The 22,255-nt window shown below is 39.4% G+C and overlaps 2 protein-coding genes across 3 annotated transcripts; both read left to right on the top strand.

The window, feature by feature from the left end:
* The first annotated feature begins 9,184 nt into the window (after positions 1 to 9,184).
* RIMOC1 (RAB7A interacting MON1-CCZ1 complex subunit 1) lies at positions 9,185 to 12,698 on the top strand. 2 transcript variants are annotated; one of them, XM_014256923.2, is made up of 6 exons: positions 9,185 to 9,293; positions 9,576 to 9,676; positions 10,052 to 10,198; positions 10,581 to 10,712; positions 10,914 to 11,028; positions 12,281 to 12,698. In XM_014256923.2, exons 1-6 carry the CDS (start codon positions 9,224 to 9,226, stop codon positions 12,568 to 12,570), a joined length of 855 nt encoding a protein of 284 aa, XP_014112398.2. In that variant the 5' UTR covers positions 9,185 to 9,223; the 3' UTR covers positions 12,571 to 12,698. The 2 variants fall into 2 exon arrangements, with proteins under 2 accessions (XP_014112398.2, XP_087910659.1); XM_088054533.1 differs by lacking the exon at positions 10,581 to 10,712 and having other exon boundaries at positions 9,224 to 9,293.
* Positions 12,699 to 12,821: 123 nt separating this feature from the next.
* FBXO4 (F-box protein 4) lies at positions 12,822 to 20,695 on the top strand. The gene is made up of 7 exons (XM_014256922.2): positions 12,822 to 12,998; positions 13,127 to 13,362; positions 14,989 to 15,209; positions 16,210 to 16,285; positions 16,794 to 16,972; positions 17,824 to 17,999; positions 19,018 to 20,695. Exons 1-7 carry the CDS (start codon positions 12,822 to 12,824, stop codon positions 19,102 to 19,104), a joined length of 1,152 nt encoding a protein of 383 aa, XP_014112397.1. The 3' UTR covers positions 19,105 to 20,695.
* Positions 20,696 to 22,255: the final 1,560 nt, after the last annotated feature.

The raw sequence follows: 22,255 nt of genomic DNA, 5'->3' as shown, positions 1-22,255 counted from the left end.
GTCAAATTGAAAGAATGGAGTTTTTTAAACTCCATACCAATGGTGCTGTAAGGGTAAACATAGCAAAAGTGGCTACAGAAACAAAAAACTGTAAACAGGAATCCTGAGAAGCTGTCACACAGCAAGTCAGTTCATGTTTGGTAGCACTACAGTAACAGGCTTTTCTGGATTTTGCAATGCAATGTTACATTAATAAGCCACACAGGGTTCATTCAAATAAACCTGAAGAGCAACAGAATGTACCATAAAAACAGAACTGAGGTAGACTTCGTAAAACTGCTAGCTAACCAATTTTACTACTTCCATTTGATACAAAACATACAAAACAAACACAGAGCCTTAATAAGATTATGCAGGTATTCTTTTCCAGAGGTTGTACACAGTAAACAGACCATATGCACACACCCTATTCCACACCTACTAGTGCTACAGGGCCAAGCTGCCAGAGCTGTAAATGAAGAAAGGCAACACCTGCCTAGTCAGCAGGTTTTACCTGCAACTGTGGTTTCCTCTTTGAAACTTGAACTTTGCCATCTATTTCATGAGTGTGGAGCTTAATTAAAGAACCTTTTCTTGTCTACAAGAATCTAGCACGCAAACTCATGCACATAATCTAAGCCCTTGCAATTACTTTATCACCTATTGACAAGGGAGACAATTCTATGCATGCACCAAAAAAAACCAAAACAAGTACCAATCCATCTTCCAACAGCTTTGGATGCTAATTGTTTTGCCTAATTCTTCTAGTCCATCCAGCTGCAGAATGAGCAGTTGTCTGGAGTTCAGAACAGCTTCCCACTTACAGTGGCAGCTTATCAATGGCTTGGTTAGTATTCTCAACAGTCCAAAAATTGCATGTCTAAAAGCAGAGAGTCCTTTACAGTGACATCTCATTTCTCAGTCACAAGCAAATTAACAGAATTAGTAAGGAATATAACAACTGGCCCACAAGATACATGGAAAATATGAAACTTTTGCTGTTAGTTATTTTGGAAGGTGATTTAAAATCACCTATCATTCCTACACTCCTAATTACTCCTACAATTCACTTCTCCATGTTTTTGAATGGCCTCTTAGAATCCATTAGCCTTAGAGCACTATGTTTTCCTTCAGCTGTCACCTGGTTTTGGTAAAGCAAATCTGATTTTAAAACTGGTTCTACAAATACACACACAGAATGAGCTCTGAAGCCTGCTAAGCCTAAGCAGCAAATTCCCTGCATTTACAAGCACACAATTGCTTGTTGCAAAGCTCTTTGGGTTTCTGGCTCTCAGTTTCAGCCTATCCCACCATTTCATCAGAAATCCTGATAGTTTGTTTCACAGGCCAGTTTGATGAAGACTTCCATGCTCTGGTTTTGGAGTTTTGCAGTTCCAGTAAATAAAATCATTTCACATTGACATCACTTCCATGAAATGTCCAGGTTAAAAGCTGGACTGTACTGAGCGTGTTGGTGACACCCTGTGGCAAATGGCTTTGAGATCTGACATTTGTCTTCTCAGCACCAATGCCTGTCCTCACTTCAGAGTAGCAGGCACCAATGGACCACTACTTCTGTAGCAAGTTTGGCATAGAGAACATTAAGTAGCAATGGTAACCAGTAATGGTAACCAGACTGGATTTAAACTAATTGCTATAGGAATGACAAAAAGGTCTCAAGACTCTCACATAATTTAAAAATGTATAATTCACATGACTAGATCTTTTATCCAAGTGATAAGCGTGATATTTTTTGCTTGTAGCACAATTATATTGAGCATATATATTACATGTATAAGAAATCACTATTCACAATTTCGCTTAGCTTGCAAGTTATGCACAACAGGAATCAGAAAATTTGTCAACAATCTCAATTTTTTTGTTTACTTCACAGGGTAAAACCTTGATTATCATTATCATAGTTTGCCATTTCAACAGTTGCACATTGTAACAGATTAATTATCCATGACAAGATTAGGTCATCAAAATCAGTATATTTATATTTATTTTCTTATGGTGTTGAAAGATGTGTTATTTAGTTGAACATAGGCTCAAGCAGGTACTCTTGGCAGTCACACTCACAGGTAGCAGATTTCCAGCAAGCCAACCAGAACACCACAGACACTTCATATCCTCCTCCACACCTAATGTACAACAAACACGGACTTCTTGCTCAAGCAAGGGCACTGCATCGATTTGCATAGCTGAACATCCAGCTGTAATACTGGAAAAGAGGTTGTGAGGCTTTTAACACAGATGAGCCTTCCAGCCACATTCATCTGAAAGATGCAATCACATATGCACCACTTAAAAGTCAGCGTCATAGAGAGCAGGAAGAAGTGTCAAGAGACCGAAGTAGCTGATTAAACTAATTTTCTTCTAAGAGTAATGCTTCCCAGACTAAGACATGACATCTGTATCATGTATACCTCAGGCACACATTTATTCTTATCCATTGCATGATCCTTTCAGGATAGCTGATTGGGTGGTTTGGGTTTTTTTCCCTCAAGACAAACCCCAGAAGAACAAGAAAAGCTTTAGTGCTAAGTGCTATGTAGATTAATACAACACCCCAATTAGTGGATTTAATTTTGCTATGATCCAAGGGAATTAACTGTATAAAACTTCTTACAGAGGCAAAAAAACTTCAGTAAAAGCCAAATAAAGTTTCTCTCTGGGGATACTACACATAACAATTTCAGAAGGAAGCTACAGTCTCATTTTACAGACATTCACATCAGCTTGATGATTCAGCTGTATACCAGGTCTGTACAAGAAATGGGCAGCATTCAGTCAAACAAGAAAGCTGATGTTGTGAACCAAACCATCACATGACTCTATAATTAATACAGTTAAAGATGGGAACATGCAGTAACTGATGAGTCTGTTTGACCAAAGAACATTACTTCTGTGTTTGCTGTTAGTCCACTGTGAAATCATACCATAAATTACAAACACAGTGATCTGTAACATTTGGAGACTAGATTGAAGACTGATGTAAGCAAATTCTCCTAGACCAACACTGACAGAAGGAAATAAATGAGATGTGGCAGGTGCAGCATTTGTCTGCATTAAGGCATACAGTGTACACACCATTCTTTGTTCATTAATCATGTAATAGAAAAACGCAGGTTTTCTTGCCTGTTGAAAATAAACCATTTCATTACTTATAGAAGTAATTTATTTTGAAAAGAAATTACTTCAGATCTCCACCAAACAGCAAAAAATTCCTATATGTTAATCTTTAATGCTCCCCTGTTCTAGGGAGGTCACTTTAGAGGACAGCAGTTCCAATACCAAAGTTCACTGCATGCCACTCTAACAACCAGATATCAAACTGCTAAATTACCTTCAATGTTCAGAACCAATTTCAAATCCAGTACCACATTGTTCCAGCAGCAGGCTGTAAGAAAGCAGCTGTTTCACATTTTGTCAGGGCACCACCTGAACTATAAACAAAACAGAAAGCAGGTAGAACAAAGAACAGCCATGTAAGATCAGGCAAACAGAAATATGACACACCTGCAATTTCACTAATCATTGGCATTCACGTGCCTCTCCAAAATAAATATATTTCTCATCTATTGACTCAAAGGTAGAATTCCATTACAGATCACCCTTATTCTCTGATTTTACATTTGGCATTGACAATGTGAGTATCAAATGCTCTCACGTGGAGAAATTTCAGACTAAACACATAGCCTAATTTTAAGAGGGATGTCTGAATTTAATACTGGCCTTTATAATGTCATGAATAATGACATTATGAATAATCCCATGACATTATTCCATATGACTCTAGATTCTGGAAATAATTTCATAGTCCTTAATCCCACAAACATGAGGGAAATATTTGAAATTATTTTCCACTTCCTTAGCATTATTCTGAATAAATTCCAGTTTTACTCTCCTTCCCTGGTAATTGCAAAGCCACGAAGTAAAAGAGACAGAACATATATCTCCTTTTTTGAACTTGAACAATGTCTGAAAGGTGATTACCATATCATACTATTGACCACCACATATTATTACAGATATTATTAGCTACAACAAACATATGAAACTCACATACAATAAATAAAAACCCCTGTTTCATATTTTATGGGCATAAATACAAATATTTGTTTTGTTTATATTCAAGAGCAGAAATGTCTGTTTCAGTGAAAGGACCAAATTCTGCAACACATTTTAATAAATTCATCTTTACTTAAGTATCTTTATAACCAACTCTTCTTGTACTCCTCAACTAATCATTCATACTTGCAAAATAAGGGCAAATACTTATTTTTTAAATTATAGTAATTCAGTGTCATTCTAAGATGCTGTACCAAATACAGTCTTATAAGTTGTACCAGGTCATACAGCACTTGAAGCATGCTATACTGCTTTATTTGCTACAAACACAAACTAGCCAAATACATCTGTATTAACATCCGTGATACCCTCCTTGTTAGTTTTAAACACAAATTTTGACCACAGACTCTAAAACTGTTAGGAATCTGCTAGATAAGGGATAAATCTAAGAGCTTTTGAGTCTTATCAGGTCTGATCTAATCTTTCTGTCTTTGTAATTCCATTAATTTTTTCCATTACTAACTACTTCCACCTCCACACAACATTTTTTTTTTTTTCCTTTTAACGTTAGGAGTCAATTCATAACCAAAACAAGCAGTAAGAAATCCAGAGATCATCAGGCTTCATAACCTCTGATCAGAGGGCTAATTTGCTGGAAGTAAATTAGCTTTCTTTCTAGAGATCAAAATGGCTAGCAGTCAGAAGGCTGAGGGATGATCTCACAGGAATCTGCACCCTCCTAACCAGGCACAGGGAAGCAGAGGAGGGGAAGGTACTGATCTCCCCTCTCTGGTGACCCACGGCTGGACATGAGCAAATGGAATGACACTGCATCATGGGAAGTTCAGGTCGGACATTAGGGAATTCAACTTGCTGATCTTTATGGGTCCCTTCCAGCCTGAGGTATTTTGTGATTCTCTGAACATATACAGTTCACTTGAACACGCCAAAATTCCTCTCTTGGCTGCTTTCCCCAAGAATTTGTATGAGATTATTATAAATATTATTTATTTTAAGTGTAACAGTTTAAGAAAATTTGCACAATTAAAGGTCTTGAAGCTCCTAATAATGATAAAAATTTAACAACCACTGCTGTGCAAATCTGCATTTCTTAGACAATACTGTATTTTTGGTTAAAGCTAAAGACATTTCCCTGGTTTAAATAATATTAAATACACAAAGAAAAAACTCTCTTGTGTTTAAGCACTATTTCTTTTGCCTTCAATATAAATAATATATGTCCCAGAGCTACTAAAGCCAAGTAACTATGTATATCCAAGACATTACTTATTCTAGTATGTTCCAAGTTTTCAGGTATTTGGAGATGTCAGGCTAGCCCAGTTTCACAGTTACACATATCAGGGCAGTTAGCAAGTGTTGATGGAATACCACAGGACAAAAATAATTCCCAAGTGTATCATTACAACCAGCCTGTTCTCCAACAGCACACACATTTACACACAGACTCCATAAGGCCAAGAAGAACACGTGGTTTGGAAGGAAAGAAGCAACAGAATCTACTTTACATTTGCACCATGTATACATATATGCACATATACACAGAGATATATTTATACACAAACCCAAAATATCAGAACTGTAATGGCAATGCCCCTGAAGGACAAAATAGTATGAACTTTCCCTCTTCCATTAACCACACTACTGACACACAACAATGCTATTCCTGTTATTCTTCCATCAATTTAGGAACAGAGCATGCCTCTAAACAGCAAACACCTTATTCCCTCCATATTGATAACAGTAGCCTTAAAAACAGGTAGTGCTAGGCACTGAAAAAGCACAAATCCCACCTGAATTCCCTCACCAGAAATAATTTTATCATAACTGTTCCCTAGAACATGAAGTGAAACATTTTTTTGCTTCAACATAATATATAGTGTCACTCAGAAAGGATTTGTTTTTAAACACGGGGTATTCAGAAACATATTTGATGCACTTTCACGTGAAACTCTAGAAACTTGATTGCTATGTTTCCCAATCTATGAGAAGAATGGTGAGAGGTAGCAAACCCCAAACCAGTCCACTGTCCTTGAAATATCTCACAGGGATTTTATTCAAACAGGTTCTAAGCAAAAAATAAGGCAATTGGGGTCACCATTCCCTCAAATAATCAAATACCTTGTCTTTCACCAGTCTTCAAACCAAAGCACGTTCCAAAGTGTGAGAAAAGGCTAGCACAGCAGCTCCATGAACTACAAAACAGAGCTTGGGGGTTTAGTGCCCACGGGAATACAGCTTGGGGAAGGGATGGGCACGAGGTTGTTCAGAGCCCAATCCAGGCAGGAGAGAGGCAGAGGCTGCCTGGGGTGAGGGCTTGCCAACTGCAGTGAAGAGGCAGAACTTCATGCTGGTTCAGCCAAGACCCTCTTCCAGGCTCTGCAGTCCCTCAGTTACTTGCCCAGAAGTCTCTGTTCCTCACAAACCAGCTCCCAGCCGTACAATGTAGGGTATGAAAGAAACAAATACCAAGAAAAATGCCACTAGAGATGTCTTCTGCCCCCTCACATATTTCATTATAAAATCAAGTTGGGAGAAATAAAAAAACCAAACACTACAAATCTTCCAAGAGGAGCATGTGTCACCACTTTTTAAAATCTTTGTAGCACCTTCTACTTTACCAGCTTGGTATTAACAGAAACACACCTCTTTGATCTCAGAAACTGATAAGGTCAAAACAATTTCACTGGATATTTACAGAAAGAGTGGATAACAATTTCTGGGAAAAAACAGTTACTGCATATACAACTAGCTTTTAAAATGGATACAATTAAAGTAAGCTGCAGCAGTACCTGAGGAACAGGAAGAAGAAACACCACTTCCTTTATCAAATGATTCAACATACCATTTGGTGTTTTGCTCTGGTTTAGGTAGTTAGGGCTCTTTAAGTTTTGGTTTTTTGTTTTTTTTTTTTTTTACAGGAGACATCTTGAAGGCTGCATGACATCTCATCCACTATTAAGGGCTGATGCACTTGCTCACTTGACTAGGTATGAAAAGAAGCAACACTTAAATCACAGCTGGAGACTGAAGAGACGTAAGGACAAAGCAAGCAAATCTGAAGAAGGGGATGTCTCAATCTCACAAGCTTTTATCAGTCTCAAAGCTGACTATGTGGAAAGTGTTGTACTTAAGGCACGAAGCATCATCTCCTCTACTTACAGGTTAGCTACCAGAATATTTTGGTATTCTTAACACAGTTCCTTTGATAAAAAATTGTATCTGATTATCAACTATGCAGGAATAAACAACCATACATATTCAATCAAAACACCAATTTCTTCTAAAATTAAACCATTTTGGGAAGAAACCACAATTTTTCTTTTTAGGTTCTACTTTTTTTGTTGTACTTAATCTATTTGGCAACTCTTTCATAAGACAAAAGACAGGCAACAGCAAAAACAACTCTGCTTGTAAGTAGACAGCTTTTCACTTCTAAAGTGAAGAAAGCTTTTTTCACTTTTTTGGGGGAGGAAGCCGGGGGGGAGGCTTGGTGAGTTCTGCTTGGTTGGTTGGTTTGTTGGTTGGTTGGGTTTTTTTTAGGTACTTTGATGGAACACAGGCAATGACAGAATGAACAGCATATGACCTCAAAATGGGAAAATGTCTTTAGTCAATTATTCTTTAAAAATATTCAAGTTGCCAAAATTCTGAATATTGTGTGAATTTGTTTTACATTACTACAATAGGTACTGAGGTATTAGCTTTTTCCAGGCAAGTAAAGATATGGAGAAGGCTAGGGAAACAATACAGTGAAATATAGTACTTTTATAAATAGACAGCACAAAATATTTGATGATTGTCAGACAGTAGCAAGACTTTGTTAAAACGAAAACTTACTGTTTTCTCCTCACATATGAAAACTCTTTATCATTTATGAAATTCACGAAGGGTATTATTTAAAGCTGGACAAAATGTTGAAGCAAGTATTTCATTTCTCTAATCAAATATATGTAGTTTCAGGATGATTTAATGTATTTTCACAGCTGTACTTCTGCATTTTAAGTAAATATTAGAATGTGGTTTTAAAAAAACCTTTATTGAAAAACAAGTGTGGGTTTGATCCGTGCTGCCTTAATTTCAGTTTCTTTTATGGGCAACACCAATTTTGTAGTCAGGCTGGAAAGCATTAATTGATAGGGGCAAAACTCCAATCACATTTTTGCAGTGGAAGAGGACCTGGGGGTGCTGGTGACACAGCTGAACATGAGCCAGGCTGTGCCCAGGTGGCCAAGAAGGCCAATGGCATCCTGGCCTGGCTCAGCAATAGTGTGGCCAGCAGGAGTACGGCAGCAGTCCCTCTCTGCCGTGATGAGGCCACACCTCAAACCCTGCTCTAGGCCCTGCAAGTCAAGAAAGATATCGAGGTGCTGGAGTGAGTCCAGAGAAGGGCAATGGAGCTGGGGAAGGGTCTGGAACACAAAACCTGTGAGGAGCAGCTGAGGGGTGTTTAATCTGGAGAAATGGAGGCTCAGGGGACACCTTATCGTTCTCCACAACTACCTGGTAGGAGGTTGTGGGCCTGGTGGAAGTCAGCCTCTTCTCCAGGCAACCAGCGACAGGAGGAGGAGAGGAAATCTCAAAAATTGTGCCATGGGATGTCTAGGTTGGACATAATACTGCTTCACGAAGTATTTCACAAAGTATTTCGCAAAACATTGTTTCAAACTGCTTCATGGAAAGGGCGATTAGACCTTGGACTGGGCTGCCCATGGAGGTGAGTCACCGCTCGTGGAGGTGTTTAAGGAAAGACTGGACATAGCACTCAGTGCCATGGTCTGGTCGACATGGTGATATTCGGTCATAGGCTTGAACCAGAGATATTTTGCAACCTGTAAATTGATTCTATAAATACTGTAAACACAGAGTCACGCTAAGGACTCTCTCCGGGGACGGAAAAAGCACTGCAGACTCCACACACGTCTGTTATAAAAGAACTTTGACGCCCACACGAGCCCAGAACTGCAGTCCCAGCAGCCAATGGCCGTAGTGCGGGCGGGGCGGCGGTGGCCCGGCGGGGCTGGGTGTCCCGGGCTGGGTGTCCCAGGCTGCAGCCCGCAACGCCAGGCCGCACTCCCGCTCCTCCAGAGCCGCCCCCGGCCCCGGCCCCGCGCTGCTGCGCCTGCGCGGAGGGCCTGCGCACGGACCGGCCATGGCGGTGGCGGCGCTGCGGCCGCGGGTGGCGGCGCTGGGCCGGCGGGTCGGGGCGCCCGGGGCCCGCGGTGAGCGGCGCGGCGGGGGCGGGGGCGGCGGGGGCGGCCCCGAGGGCACCTCGGCAAACGGCGTGTGTGCTTGGGAGTATCAGAGCCTGGCCGCGGATGGCCTTAATTTAATCATGAAAGGTGCGGTCTAACAGGATGAATGGCCTGCTTAAGTGGTGTACTATTCAGCCGCTCTTGTAGATGCCCCAAGGATGGATGATAAAGCCATGTGGAAAAGGAGGGTGTGCGAGGCTCCTTCTGAGTGCTTATATGTGCTAAGGGAGCATTATGTTCTTTCCTCAGATACCTTCTTAGCGAAAGGCTCTGCTAATCTGGACAAGTTGATGGACCTCTGCAACGAAGAGGAAGAACATCCTTCCACGCTTTTTCAGCTCTACACCCAGGTATGGACATCGAGCTCCCTTTCAAGAAAATGTATGTTGGGAGTGGGAGACGGCTTGGTGCAAAAGAGGGTGGGGCCGAAAGGCGTCTCTGTTACTTGGGGGAGTGTGGTGAGTGTTGTGAAGCACAGATCTGCTTTTGGCTTGAATAACTTGTAGTCGTTTGTGTTGTTACTTTAGGGACAGAAGGAGGTTTGGTTTTACATTCACCATCAGCAATCCTTCAATACTTCTTTCACCTTTAGTGAACTAAATGTTAAAAAATACCTTCAAATTGTAATGTTTTATAAACTAACGAGTTTTCTGTGTTACAACACACCACCGTTTGATTATTTTGATGGTCGTATTTCTACTTTGTATATGTTCTTGTTTTCATAGGCTGTCCTAGACATTACATATTTTGAGGAAAACCAGCTTGTGGATGAAGATTTTCCAGAAGAATCTTCCTTGCAAAAGCTAAAAGAACTTATTTGTGTTCTTTCAGAACCAGAAGACCTAGTGAGGGAATGCAGCATAAAAGAAGAAGTGAGTATCCAGAGGGTGAATTATTTCATTATTTAAAAATGAAAAATCTGAAATGGGACAGTAGTATTTTGATGGGCAGTATTGAAAGTATTTTGAAACATTTTCCAGTCTTTTTGGCATTTAAATAGTGATTCCTGAAAATATTGTTTCAAATGCCTTGTTGTGTGCTCAGAATTTCTCTTGCTAACATTTTGTGATTCCACAGGCAATTAACAATTCTGTTTGACCTACAGTGTTAGGTTAGGCTAGTCTTACCTCTCTGAGTGTTGCTATCAACATCTGAAGTAAGAGATTTACACAGTGTTTGCATGTGTGACAGTGCATATGAGTAGTTCAGGTGACTTATTTTTGTGTTAGACCAGTTTGCTGGATTTTATTTCAGCCCATCAACATCCTTGGTGTAGAGTTGTTAGAATGTCTTTACTGGAGAAAAGGAGCCCTGCTTTACATGTACTGCCACACAGCAAAAGAAAGGAGTGAATGGCTACAAGAAAACACTGCCACATTTAAAAAGGTAAAGAAGATGAAAATATTCTATGAGCTTGTGAATACAGCTTTAAAGTTTGACTCTTCAGTTTTAAAATATGTCTGGGTTTTTTGTTTTGTTTCATTTTTTCTTTAGTTAGGATTTTGGGGACTTCATAGGAAGAAGTATTTCTGCGTATCATTAATTTAATGAGAACTTATTTTTTTCCTTATTTTTAACTGTACTTAGTGTCTTAATGATGGAGTTCATTACTTGATGAAGATGCTTAGCTTTAGATGCCCTCTTCAGCTAGATGAAGATGTCTCACTTCAAGATAAAGACACAGCTAGATTACTCAGTGAAGGTAAAAAAATGCTAAAAACAACTCCAAAAAACCTTCTCCTCTTAATAACTGCTTCACTTTATAAATTGCTTTTTTTCATGTTTTTATTGTTTGACTTAATTTATATTCAAGACTTGACACTTTTTAGAACAAGAAGATAATAAATGTGGCAAATAAACAGGCAACAGTGCAACCCCACCACTTTCTTTTTTGACTGATGAATTCTAGGAGGTACCAGGGCTCATTTTCCCAGTGTTTTATGAGTGCACTGGAGGGAGGTGAACTGAGGCAGTGTTTGATGCACAGTAGTGTTTTACACTGGCAGTGTTTATACACAGTATTTCAAAACCATCCAGTTCACAACTGATAGATATTTAAGGCACAAATATGACTGCAGAGGGTGCCAGAGGTTCACATTACTGGTCCTTCCTTTTAGCTGTAGGACAGCACAGGTACAAACACAATTACAGACTTCACACACATAAAAAACTATATGCAGAATTGGTTAGATTTGGCAAATATTCTCTGTCACCACTTCATGTATCTTTATGTAAGTTTCATTCTTACTGAGTGTTCACAGGAGGATCTTAGGCCGCATGTGTGAGATGCAGGTAGAGTGATAGAGCAGGAGGAGATTTGTAAGGTAAAACAGCTGGTGCTGAGGACATGACGTCCACGTTGAGCACACTCAAAAACAGCTCTACTCTGACTGTAGCAGGATGCAGCACCTTCTTGTTTCTTTTGATCTGAAAGTGGCATTGCTGGTGTATAGCTCCATAATGCAAAGTCAAGCTGTGGATTTATTTAGCAGGATTTTTATTTTCATGAAAGACACACATGTGCCTTTGAATTCAAATACTGAAGTTGCTGCTGGTTAACCTGAGTTAAGATGTCCTCAAACAGGATGTTTTAGGCTTAAACTGTGGAAGGCACAGAAATACTCTAAAGTAAGTGTGTGCAGCCATGCCTGTGCTAAAGAGGCTGTAAAGAAATACTGACATTTTATGAGATAATTTGGCAAACAAAATTACAGAAGTGATATTTATATGGCAGTCTTAAAAGGTTTTAACATTATGGAGGGCCAAAGTGGACAAAGAAATGATCATGATCTTGATCCAGATTTTCTTCTGAACATTATATATTTATATAATTATATACTTACACAGTCTTTTGGGAATTTTTTCCCCCCAGCGTTACTGAAAAAAAAAATTAACAAGTTGTGTATTTGCTTATAGCAGAATAATAAAGTACTTGATCTAAATTACTTTTGCAGGTATATTTAGTGACACTCACTTACTGGCAATGATGTACAGTGGAGAAATGTGCTACTGGGGACTGAAACACTGTGGAGAAGGGAAGCAGGAAAGCCTTGAGTCAATAGATCCTTTGTCTAACGGTGACGTGGGCAGCAGATCACAGAGCATATCGCTGGATTTCCAGGAAACAGGGAGAAACATGTTAACAAAGTATGTGGCCGTATGTGAGGGACCCTTAAAAGGTCAAGGGTGGAACACAACAACTGCAAAACAAATGCTGCATTACTTTGTGAAATCCCACAACTAAGATCCGCGGCGTTGTCTGTGCTAGAAGAAAACCTGTGGCATGAGAGCTCACTCTTCCGTGACTCACTTCTTTTCTTTTTCCAACCGAAATGTATACTTCTGTTGCATTAAAAACACGCCTTCCACGGACTCCTGGGCTGCGGTCCAAAGTGCAGTGCTGGGTTGCGGGTGCGGCAGGCGCCCGCCGGCAGCGCCCGGGCGCTGGCGGAGCGCGGTGCCGGAGCGTGCGCGGCGGCGCGCGGGGGCGGCGCCATGGCGGCGGCAGCGGAGCAGCGCGGCGCCGGCCTGGAGGCCGCGGTGCGGGGCGGGCTGCGCGTCCTCCGGGAGCGCTGGATGCGGGGCACCCGCGAGCGCGGCGGCACCGCGCCCGACCCGCTCCCGGCGCCCCCGGACGGTGCGGAGGGAGCGAGCGCCCTGCAGACGCTGCCGGTGAGTGGGGCCCGGTCGCACGGGGCGGGGATTGGGGAGGGCGGGGTGGCAAAGCGCTGCATCCCACCCCGTCCTTCTTCACTGCTGAATTCGTGAGCCGTTAAACCGCTGCTTTCAATGGTTTTCAGATCGACGTGCAGCTGAACATCATGTCCTTCCTCTCGCCCCAAGATTTGTGCCGCTTAGGAAGCACGAGTTGTTACTGGAGGGCAGCTGTGCAAGACCCGTTGTTGTGGAGGTATTTTCTCCTGCGGGATCTCCCCTCTTGGACATCTGTTGATTGGAAATCACTTCCAGATGAGGAGATTTTTAATAAAGCCTTTTCAGAGGTCAGCGACAATGCACTGTATGATTACATGGCAGTGTAAGTATCTCTGTATTCTCTTACATGACTTCAAGTCTGCCTACAGCAGTAATACTCAGCCCACAGGCATGTTTCATATTTACAGAAATAAAGCTCTGCTGTAAGCTGCTGTTTAAATTTTTATGTGTCTCAAATCCATTGTTTATTTTGGAAATGCAATTTCCTGTCACTCCATGGTCTGCTCAGCTATTTCTGTTTGGAACTCAGCAAGAATATAAAAGATTGTAAAAAATTGTAAAAAAGACAATGCTAATGTTATAAAAAAATAAAGCTTTTTGTAAACTGTGTGTTTTATGTGGCACAGAAATACTGCACATTGTTGATCTTGATAAAGAAGTGTTCTTTGGTCTTAGTGTCATGGCATGTATTTTCATGAAAGTACTGAGAAGTCTTCAAACTACAGCAAGTGAAATGAGTCTTCATTTTTTTCACCTTACTTGGAAGACCTAATAATAAAAAAGTGCACAGAATGTGCACAGAACAACAAGTTGTATTGTTTTAGCTCTGATTGTCAAAGTCTTTAAGACAAACACTGGTTTCAGCTAGTATAGTTGAAAAGCATAGCAACACAATAAATACTGGATTTGGATGACTGAGAAGAATTCTTGAAATAAGTAGATTATTTTGTGATGACTTCTTTTCTAAACTTCATTCAATTCCCATAATTTGCGGAAGTGATCTATGGATTTGTTTGGGATTTTTGATTTATTTGCAGTTATATATTCCAAAGGTGGTCCTTAACATGTTGCTATGTAGTAAGTGCAGTAACTTCTGCAATCTCTATGCCTTTCATCTTCTCTTAACAGATGGGAACAGTACACCCAGAATCTGATGTGCAAAATATATATTGATTTTGAAATAGCATTTAAATCTGTTTGGTTTTGAATCACCAATTTGAAGCCACCTTTCACTGATTTCCATTGTGTCTGTGCTCTTAGCAGTTTTGCTGATCTCAACTGAAACATTTCAGTGTGGGTATAAAGGAGCCCACATTTGATATTTCCTTGAACAGGTTTGTCCAGCAGCAGCCTACCATGACTCCAGGAGCAGACTGAAGCTGCTGCTCTAGGATGTCTGACTGTTACTCTCCTCCTCAATTACCAGTCTTTCCATGCCTTCTAGCATCCACACCAAACAAGCATATAAGTTTGCAGACAACACTTGTCTCCTTACAGTTTGCATGCTCTGTACCTACAGGGAAAATGGTTCTTTTCAGGTGATTACTTGTTGTAAACACAAAAGCAGTCTAATTAAGGTTTAAAATGTTCTCAACAAGGCTCATTTTTTAATTTTTTTTTAATGTGACTCTTCTGCTTTGATGTTATTTTACCTATATTGTGTATTCAGTGAGAATGGGGAATTAGCGATTTTATTTTTAAATAAACTGAAAGATCTGTAGATAGAAGTGCACTGAGGTCCAAACAGTCAGTATTTGGACTTCAGAAGAACCAATGCCTTTGCCTGGTTTATACTGGTGCTTGAAACAATCAGTTTAATAATAATTGATTTATGCTTTGAGTTGTAGCCATAGCAAAGCATAAGAAGTGTGGGACCTAAATTAATTTATTTGATTAATACCTCTTTTGTATTTTGTGTTTAATTTCTAGTTGCATCTATTTTACACAGATATAAAAGGAGCTGTCCTCAGGGTAGAAGAAGTTTGAAATCGAGCCGCCCCCGGTATGGGGCTGTGACTTCGTTTTTGCAATCACTGGTCACTCAGGCAGAACCTCGCTTTGCTATGTTTGGGCCAGGTTTGGAAGAGCTGGACAACTCTTTAGTACAAAAGATGATGACATGCCCAGAAATTCTGCTGGTAGCTGGCCTACCTCATAGACAAATTCATGGTAATGATGGTTTTGGCTTTTGGCCTTCTTATTTTGTAAATAGATGTAACACAAAAAACTTAGAGGAAGAAATGAAGAAAAGGATTTATTTTTTTTTGTATCCTTAAAATTCAGTAGAATCATGGTAAAAACACAATTTTCTCTCTGATTTGTTCAGAAGAATAAATGCAGGGAACACTTGGGACAAACTAATAGCTCCAGTGAATTTACGATTAATTTTTGACATTGTCAGAAGAATCATTTTGCTCCTTGGATTTCTATCTTCATCCAAAACTCCATGTTACTGCTGCTGTTGTAACTGATAAATGCATACAGGCCTTTCTTTTAGTACTGCTTGAAGTAAGTGGCTAAAAAACACATTTGTGATTTTACACAGGAACTCAAGGCTGATCCTTATATGATTTGGTATTCTGATATCAAATGATGTAAATTTTATTTAGAAGAGTTACAGGAGCAGGTGAGGGATTTTTTTTTGATGTTTAAAAGAGTAGCTTTAAAAGTCTAATTTTACTGCAGTCCAAGCCAGAGACATAAACGTGTTGTCTTTTAACTAACAGTTATTTCAGCACAGCAGAATTTGAATAATTAAATTGTATTTATAGGAAGTGTGACAATTGTTTTAGTGGGTTTTTTATTTCTCTCATATGTCCTTTTGAATGCAGCTTGTCATAACCAGACTGGAGCCTTTTCTATGCCAGTTTCAGCTAATAAAAACAAGTCTGGCTCATTTCTGATTCAGATTTCTAGGTTCAAGTGCAATAATCAGAAATATGGAAATGGTTTTAATACCATTGACTGGATTTTCATGAAATTAAAAGTCTGATCAATTGGAGCATGTATAAAGTTTAATTGTAAAATAGTAAATCTGTTACCCCTAACAGCAATATCTAGGTTTGAATATATTCATTTTGTGGCACCACTGGAGTATTTTGAACTACCATTTAATTGTATTCAGTAGCCAAATAACTGTAATCTCATAGGTTCATTTTTCTCTCTGTAGGAATTGGATCAGGAGTCAGTTTTCAGTTTAGCAACAATCAAAAATTCAATATTGTGACACTGTATTCCACCACAAGGTAAGATAAGAACCATTCTCCACCAAACAAAACGTACAGTTTCTCATTTATTTCAGACTTTTCTTCATATTCTTGTCATGTGACTTTCATGTGCACTTTCTCATGCATGGATATCATTATAAATTGAAGTTTCAATGCATGCTTTTGCCTTCCCTTTCTTTTTTCAACCACTAAATTTTCACATGGAAAAAATAAAGTGTTTCCGAACAGTATCTGTACCAAAAGGTGTACAACGGGTACATTACAGGTGCTTCTATCCATCTCGATACCTTGGTTGAGTCCCCTTTTAAAGCACTCTATAAACTCATTATGAGCTGTATTTTCATAAGCATATTGCTCACCATCTTTGTATGTGCACGCAGAAAGAAAGGAGGGCAGGAAGAGGCAGGGAGAAATCAAACTGTTTTTCTAGCTCAGCCCATTTTCCTGTCCTTTTCCTGCACCACCTAGACTTTCAAGATTCAGTTTTGGCATTCTCAGTTAATCTGACTAACGAAATATCTTCCAGTGTGGAAAGAAGGAGAGCAAGGGAGGAGCAAGCTGTTGCTGTGAATAAGATGTTTTACCAAGAGAACAACACAGCAGGGAATCAGCAAGCCATGCACTACAGTGTAATAGCTCAAGTGAGGAAGGTGTGCGAAGTAGTTGATGGATTCATTTATGTTGCTAATGCAGAAGCTCACAGAGGTAAGGGTTTCTCTTCATTTAAATTTTGTGAATAACTGGAGTGTTAGATTACAAAGAATATGCAATACATCAGAATCCATGTTCTGACTCTTCCAAATCTGCTATTTCTTCATGGCTTATCGTGATGAAGAGGTCTCCTATCCTAGACACTCTCTCATCAACCTGTTAGGGGTTACAGCCCCTTGTTTTGTTTATAGCACATCTAAGTTACATGTGGGAAATTACCTGGATTAAAACACAAACCAAAAAAACCAAACAAAAACCTTGGGTATGTATAGGATAAAATGGAAAATACTTTGTTTGTGCTGTAATAGCCTGGAAACCACCTTGCCCATGAAAACAGTAGCAAATGCAGTTAGTCTAAATCAGTTTAGTTCTGTAAGATGATAATTCAAATAACAATTACAGTAATTGTCTCTACATTCATCAGCTTTGAATGTAGGAAAAGTGCTAGCTCAGAATAGAGACAGCAAAAATCTTTGAAGGGATACACTAAGAGAAAAGTGTATTTAGTAGGGAAGAGCTGCTGACTGTGCAATGTGTAAGTATTTCTGAATGGCTTGTAATCTTGGTCTCTGTGAGGTACTAAGAGAACACTCTGACATTAGGACTGAAATAGGCTGCCCATAGAATCTATGGATATGTTTAAATAACACCTAAATGTCACCAGTATCTGTGTAACGTAAAGGGAGATGAGTAAGTGTTGTGATAAACAGAACAAGATCATTTGGTCCTTCCAGCCCTCTGTCTCATCACCTCTGAAACAGCAACAAAAAAAAAAACAACCCAAAACCGAAAACACATTGTATTTGCATATACTTAGGATTCATATATTAAAAATTGTTTCATAGAACATGATCGTCAGGAGGAGCTGGCTCGTATTTTGGCAATGATTGATCCAGCACTTGGGCCTCCGAACAGACCTCTGTTGGTTTTGTCCTGCGTGTCTCATGTTGGTGTGAAAAGAATTCCGTGTGTTTATGTGGCACATCAGTTGCAACTAAATCTGCTGCATCAACCCTGGATGGTACTTGCTCTTAAACCTTTACTTTCTGTTTCTCTGTGCTTTTAATTTAATTTAGGCTCTCAGGTTCCTTAACTATACCTCCCTAAGCAAGTGTGCAGCTTTCAACACTAGTAGAGCTTTCCATTTAAGTGAAGGATTTTGTTCCTCTGATCCTCTAAGATGAATCATTGGCCTGTCTGAACACAAGGAGCTAAGTGACTTGCCCAAAAGTACACAAAAGACTTCAGATGGAACTAGAATGTAAGGAAGGACTAATGATGGTCTTGAAGGGAATAAGGAAGCTTAAGGTCATTTAAATCTAGATTTCCTGAGTCACAACCTTGGACACAAGATAGATTTCTGGGACATTTTAAAAACACCGTTTACTGTCACTCACTTGGCGTGATGTCTTCAGTTTTTGACAGTTTTTTTACCTAGTATGTGAGGTCCTGAACCTGTTATTTTATGCTTGTCAAGCACAGTATCTATCAGCGTGATTCAGCCACACAGAATTAATTTTTGTTGATGTTGTGTAGCTGAGGAATAAATCAGAAAAAAAATCCTGATTTGTGATAATTCCTTTGTTTTCGTAAGGAAAATGTTTATAGGTTTTTTACAAATCACACCATTTATAATAGCCACTGAATGGGATTTTACAAAATCTGAGTGTTAATAATGTGCATGGAAGTCTAAAGCTAGCAGCATTTTTGCTTTAAGAGTTACAAGAAGAATTTTCAAGTGGATTGCCATCTGTAAAGTAAGTGTAATGTTCCAAAACAGCTGATGGAACAATTGAAAAAAAAATTCACTGTGATACCAAAAGTGAAAGCTTTCCTAACGTGAGGGGTTTTTTTTGTTTGTTTTCTTACTTTTATAAATTTTTTTTTGTGTAAAGGCCCTTTCCTTAGTGATAAAAATTTAGCTTTGATATGAGTGTTTCTTTAACAGACACAGAGTGATATTAAAATACTGTTAGATCCTGTTAGTTGTTATCTCTAACACATTAACTTTTTAATTTTTTTTTTTTTAATTTTCACAGATGCAGGACACTGTAGCTGCAACTTTAGATGGATTGCTAAATGGAATTGAGTGGCTCTTGGAAGAAGCAAATTGTAAAAGTGCTTAGGAATAGCATTAGGCATTATTGCACTGTATAAACCCTTTTCCATTTCAGTTGAAGTAAGAATCTTGTTCCTCCTGCCAGAGTACTGTGAGAAGAGAAAACTGAAGGGCAAAACTACATATATTTCACTGCACATACTTAAATCCTTAACATTTTTGTAACTACAGTCCTTAATTAGAAGTACAAGTAGAATTGCCTGGATTCCAGCTGCAATGAAGAAGTGATTTGGAGGGACAATCTGAATGTTATGTTGTTTTTCTCTTCTTTCAACCAGAGGCCTTTAGAGTTCAATCTTGTACAAGATACCTGATGGTCTAATATCTTCTGTAAAAATATACGTAACACTAAATTAGTTTATCAGCAGAGCCCTATCACACATTTAGTAAATATATTGAGTGGATATCTTTACAGGGACACTTCCTGACCAAAGAAAACATACTGTAGGTTGTACAGTAGGAGACTGACAGAAAGACAGTAAATCTTTATTTCAGAAAAGTGAATTCCCCTGTATTTTTCTAGAAAAAAAATGCCTGGACAAAAAATGGGGGGATTTTCAGGCCAGACCAAATTTCTTAAATGCAAATACTGCTGCATATAAATTGTTTCTTTGTTGTGATCTGACTTATTAACCAGCCACAACAGACTGCAGCATCTTTTGCTTTCTGTTGCACTAAAATCATTAGCTTGAATTGGATACACCTCTGATACCATGAACAAATGTTTAATAGGATCATTCAGGACATTATTACATATATAGACTATCAAGTTTTCCAAATAGTTGTGGCCATTTGCATATGTGTTGAAATTTTCTACACAGTTGCAAGTAGTTTTATAAAAAGCAAAGCAACATTTCAAGGCTGGAATTGTCTTTTCCATATTGACATCTTTGGGGATAGTCATAGTCTTCCACCTTTTCATGTTTTTGTTATTGGGTTAATGTTCTGAAACTTTATTTGGATTTATTGCCTGGGCATTTATTTGCTTTATTCTGGGCTTTTTTTTCTTTTCTCCTATCTTCATGGAAATTCAAGTATCTCACAATTTTTTCTTGGTACCTAGATAATGATTGCATGGCACACTTACAGTTGTAACTGCCCTCAGTCTGGGATACTTGATCAACACAGCTATGTCAGAAAATATTCCACTTGAAAAGATGTTGAGGATGTTTTAATGAACTAGAAAGTACTTCTCTTTCTTTTCATCCTTGTGTGCAATTAATTCATCTTTCTAGATTTTTTTATGTGTCCTAATCAGGGACACATGGGAGTTTTAAGGGAAAAACCAAAGGAATATACAGAATGAAAATTTTGTGGTTTATCCTTTTTTTTTCTTCTTTCCTTTTTTAACAGCGTTTGTGTGTTTTGCCCTTTAAAATGGAGCAGACACAATGGATTATGTTTGGATTAAAATTCCATACTTTGTGACTGGGTGTATATGATTTTCCTCCTAATCACATGAATGTTATAGTGGTCTATATGTAGGGGATTGAATGCAGCTATCTGATTATGTGTTGGCTACTGCAAATACGGGAGGGTTATGGAAGATCCTCTTTCTACTTTCTTCATGAGGAATAAATAATTTTTAAAGAATGATATTTAGAGTTCTATGTATGTTAAGTCCTCTACATGTATGTGCACATGTGTGCTCATACACTGCAATCACACTGTCATAACAAATTACCATTGTCATCCAACAGTCAGTAATGAACAAGGTAACTGGTATGTTACCAGTTGAATTAAGATAACTCACTGTTATTTCAAAAAATTGGGATAATGCAGAGTATGTAATTTTTCCTAAAGTGCATCAGCTAGGTTAACCTAAAGCTACGATACTTTTCAGAATTACAAGTTTTAAGGGTGCAATCTAGAAAACAAACAGTGGGAATGAGAAGTCTATGCAGTCACAGAACTCCATGATTAGTTGTTGTGTATCAGCACAGGTAAGGAAGATGAGCATGTACACTATCCAAAGGACCAGCTGAGGTGCACAGAGATGTGCTGGGGAAGAGGCAACCAGCGCAGGAGTCAGCCCTGCTGGGACACAGGGCCAGAAAGACTTCACCCCTGAATCACCAGACTTTAAGTTCAAGCCTTGGGAAGCACTTCTCTAAGGCCTTCCGGCAGTTAATACATTAATCAAGTCACCCTGTATAAGGTTATGTTTCTAGAATGTTCCCAGTTATCTCCCCTGATTGGTCATTATTTGTTGCAGTGTTTTGCACATTTCTAACCCCAGTTTGTGACTGGACCCATGCCCTCAGACTCTGCCCTCAGACCTACCCTATATATTGTTGTGTCCGCCCCAAGTCCTGGTCTTTGGAGTTTGTCCCTATACTGTGCACAATTTATGGGCATCATCCCTATTTTATTTCTCATTTAAGTGTTTCTTTTTCGTGCACTCCATTGTACCCACTCCTTTTTTTTGGGCCTTGGTTCCCTGAAGTCAGAGAACCCTAAGGTTTTAAAAGGATTGTCGCAGCTGCTCTCATTGCGACATGTGGCACCCAAAGAGGGAGCCTAACATTCAGGGCTTCCGGTGCTCATCACATCAGCTGGGTGAGCCAATGGGTAGGCCAGTCACTCCCTAGAATTGTGGTGCCAGGCCTGGCAGATTGCGTTGTCAATGGAGAGGGACCTCAGTCAGAGCAGCAAGGACAGCAACAGGTGCACCTGCAGCGGCAAGCAGGTGCATTGGGGACGTGCAGGACATTAATAGCCCGTATTTGCCACTGTGTTCCTAAAATACAGGCCCAAGTCCCATCATTGATCTGAAGTGTTCCAGTGGCTATTCCCCGTAAAGCACTGAGAGAAGGAAATGTGCAGTCGTAGATCCTGAGTAGAAAGGAGTGTATATGGATGTTTTAAATTAATGCTCCATGATCATGACAAGGAATTTTCAAAAAATTAAATCACTGGTGAGGTGGATTTCCAAAAATTTTCCCAATGCCTCTGATAATGAATTTTGTAACATTGAATTCTGGGACTCTGTGGTAGTTAAATTATACCAAAACCTGATCAAGAGGGACCCCATTGCTCCCCACCTGCTCCCCCTGTCCCATGTTATCCTGAAGACCCTCCCCAAGCAAGCACCACGTCAAAAAAACGATCCATTGGTTCCCCCTTACCTGAAATCTTCTGGACTCTAACCTCCCTGG

Source organism: Pseudopodoces humilis, chromosome 4 (assembly GCF_049639895.1).
Source record: "Pseudopodoces humilis isolate 2021_Gansu_Grassland_sample_001 chromosome 4, ASM4963989v1, whole genome shotgun sequence".
Taxonomy (NCBI): domain Eukaryota; kingdom Metazoa; phylum Chordata; class Aves; order Passeriformes; family Paridae; genus Pseudopodoces; species Pseudopodoces humilis.
The sequence above is the reverse complement of the archived record's forward strand: the minus strand, read 5'-3'. Positions and strand labels throughout refer to the sequence as shown.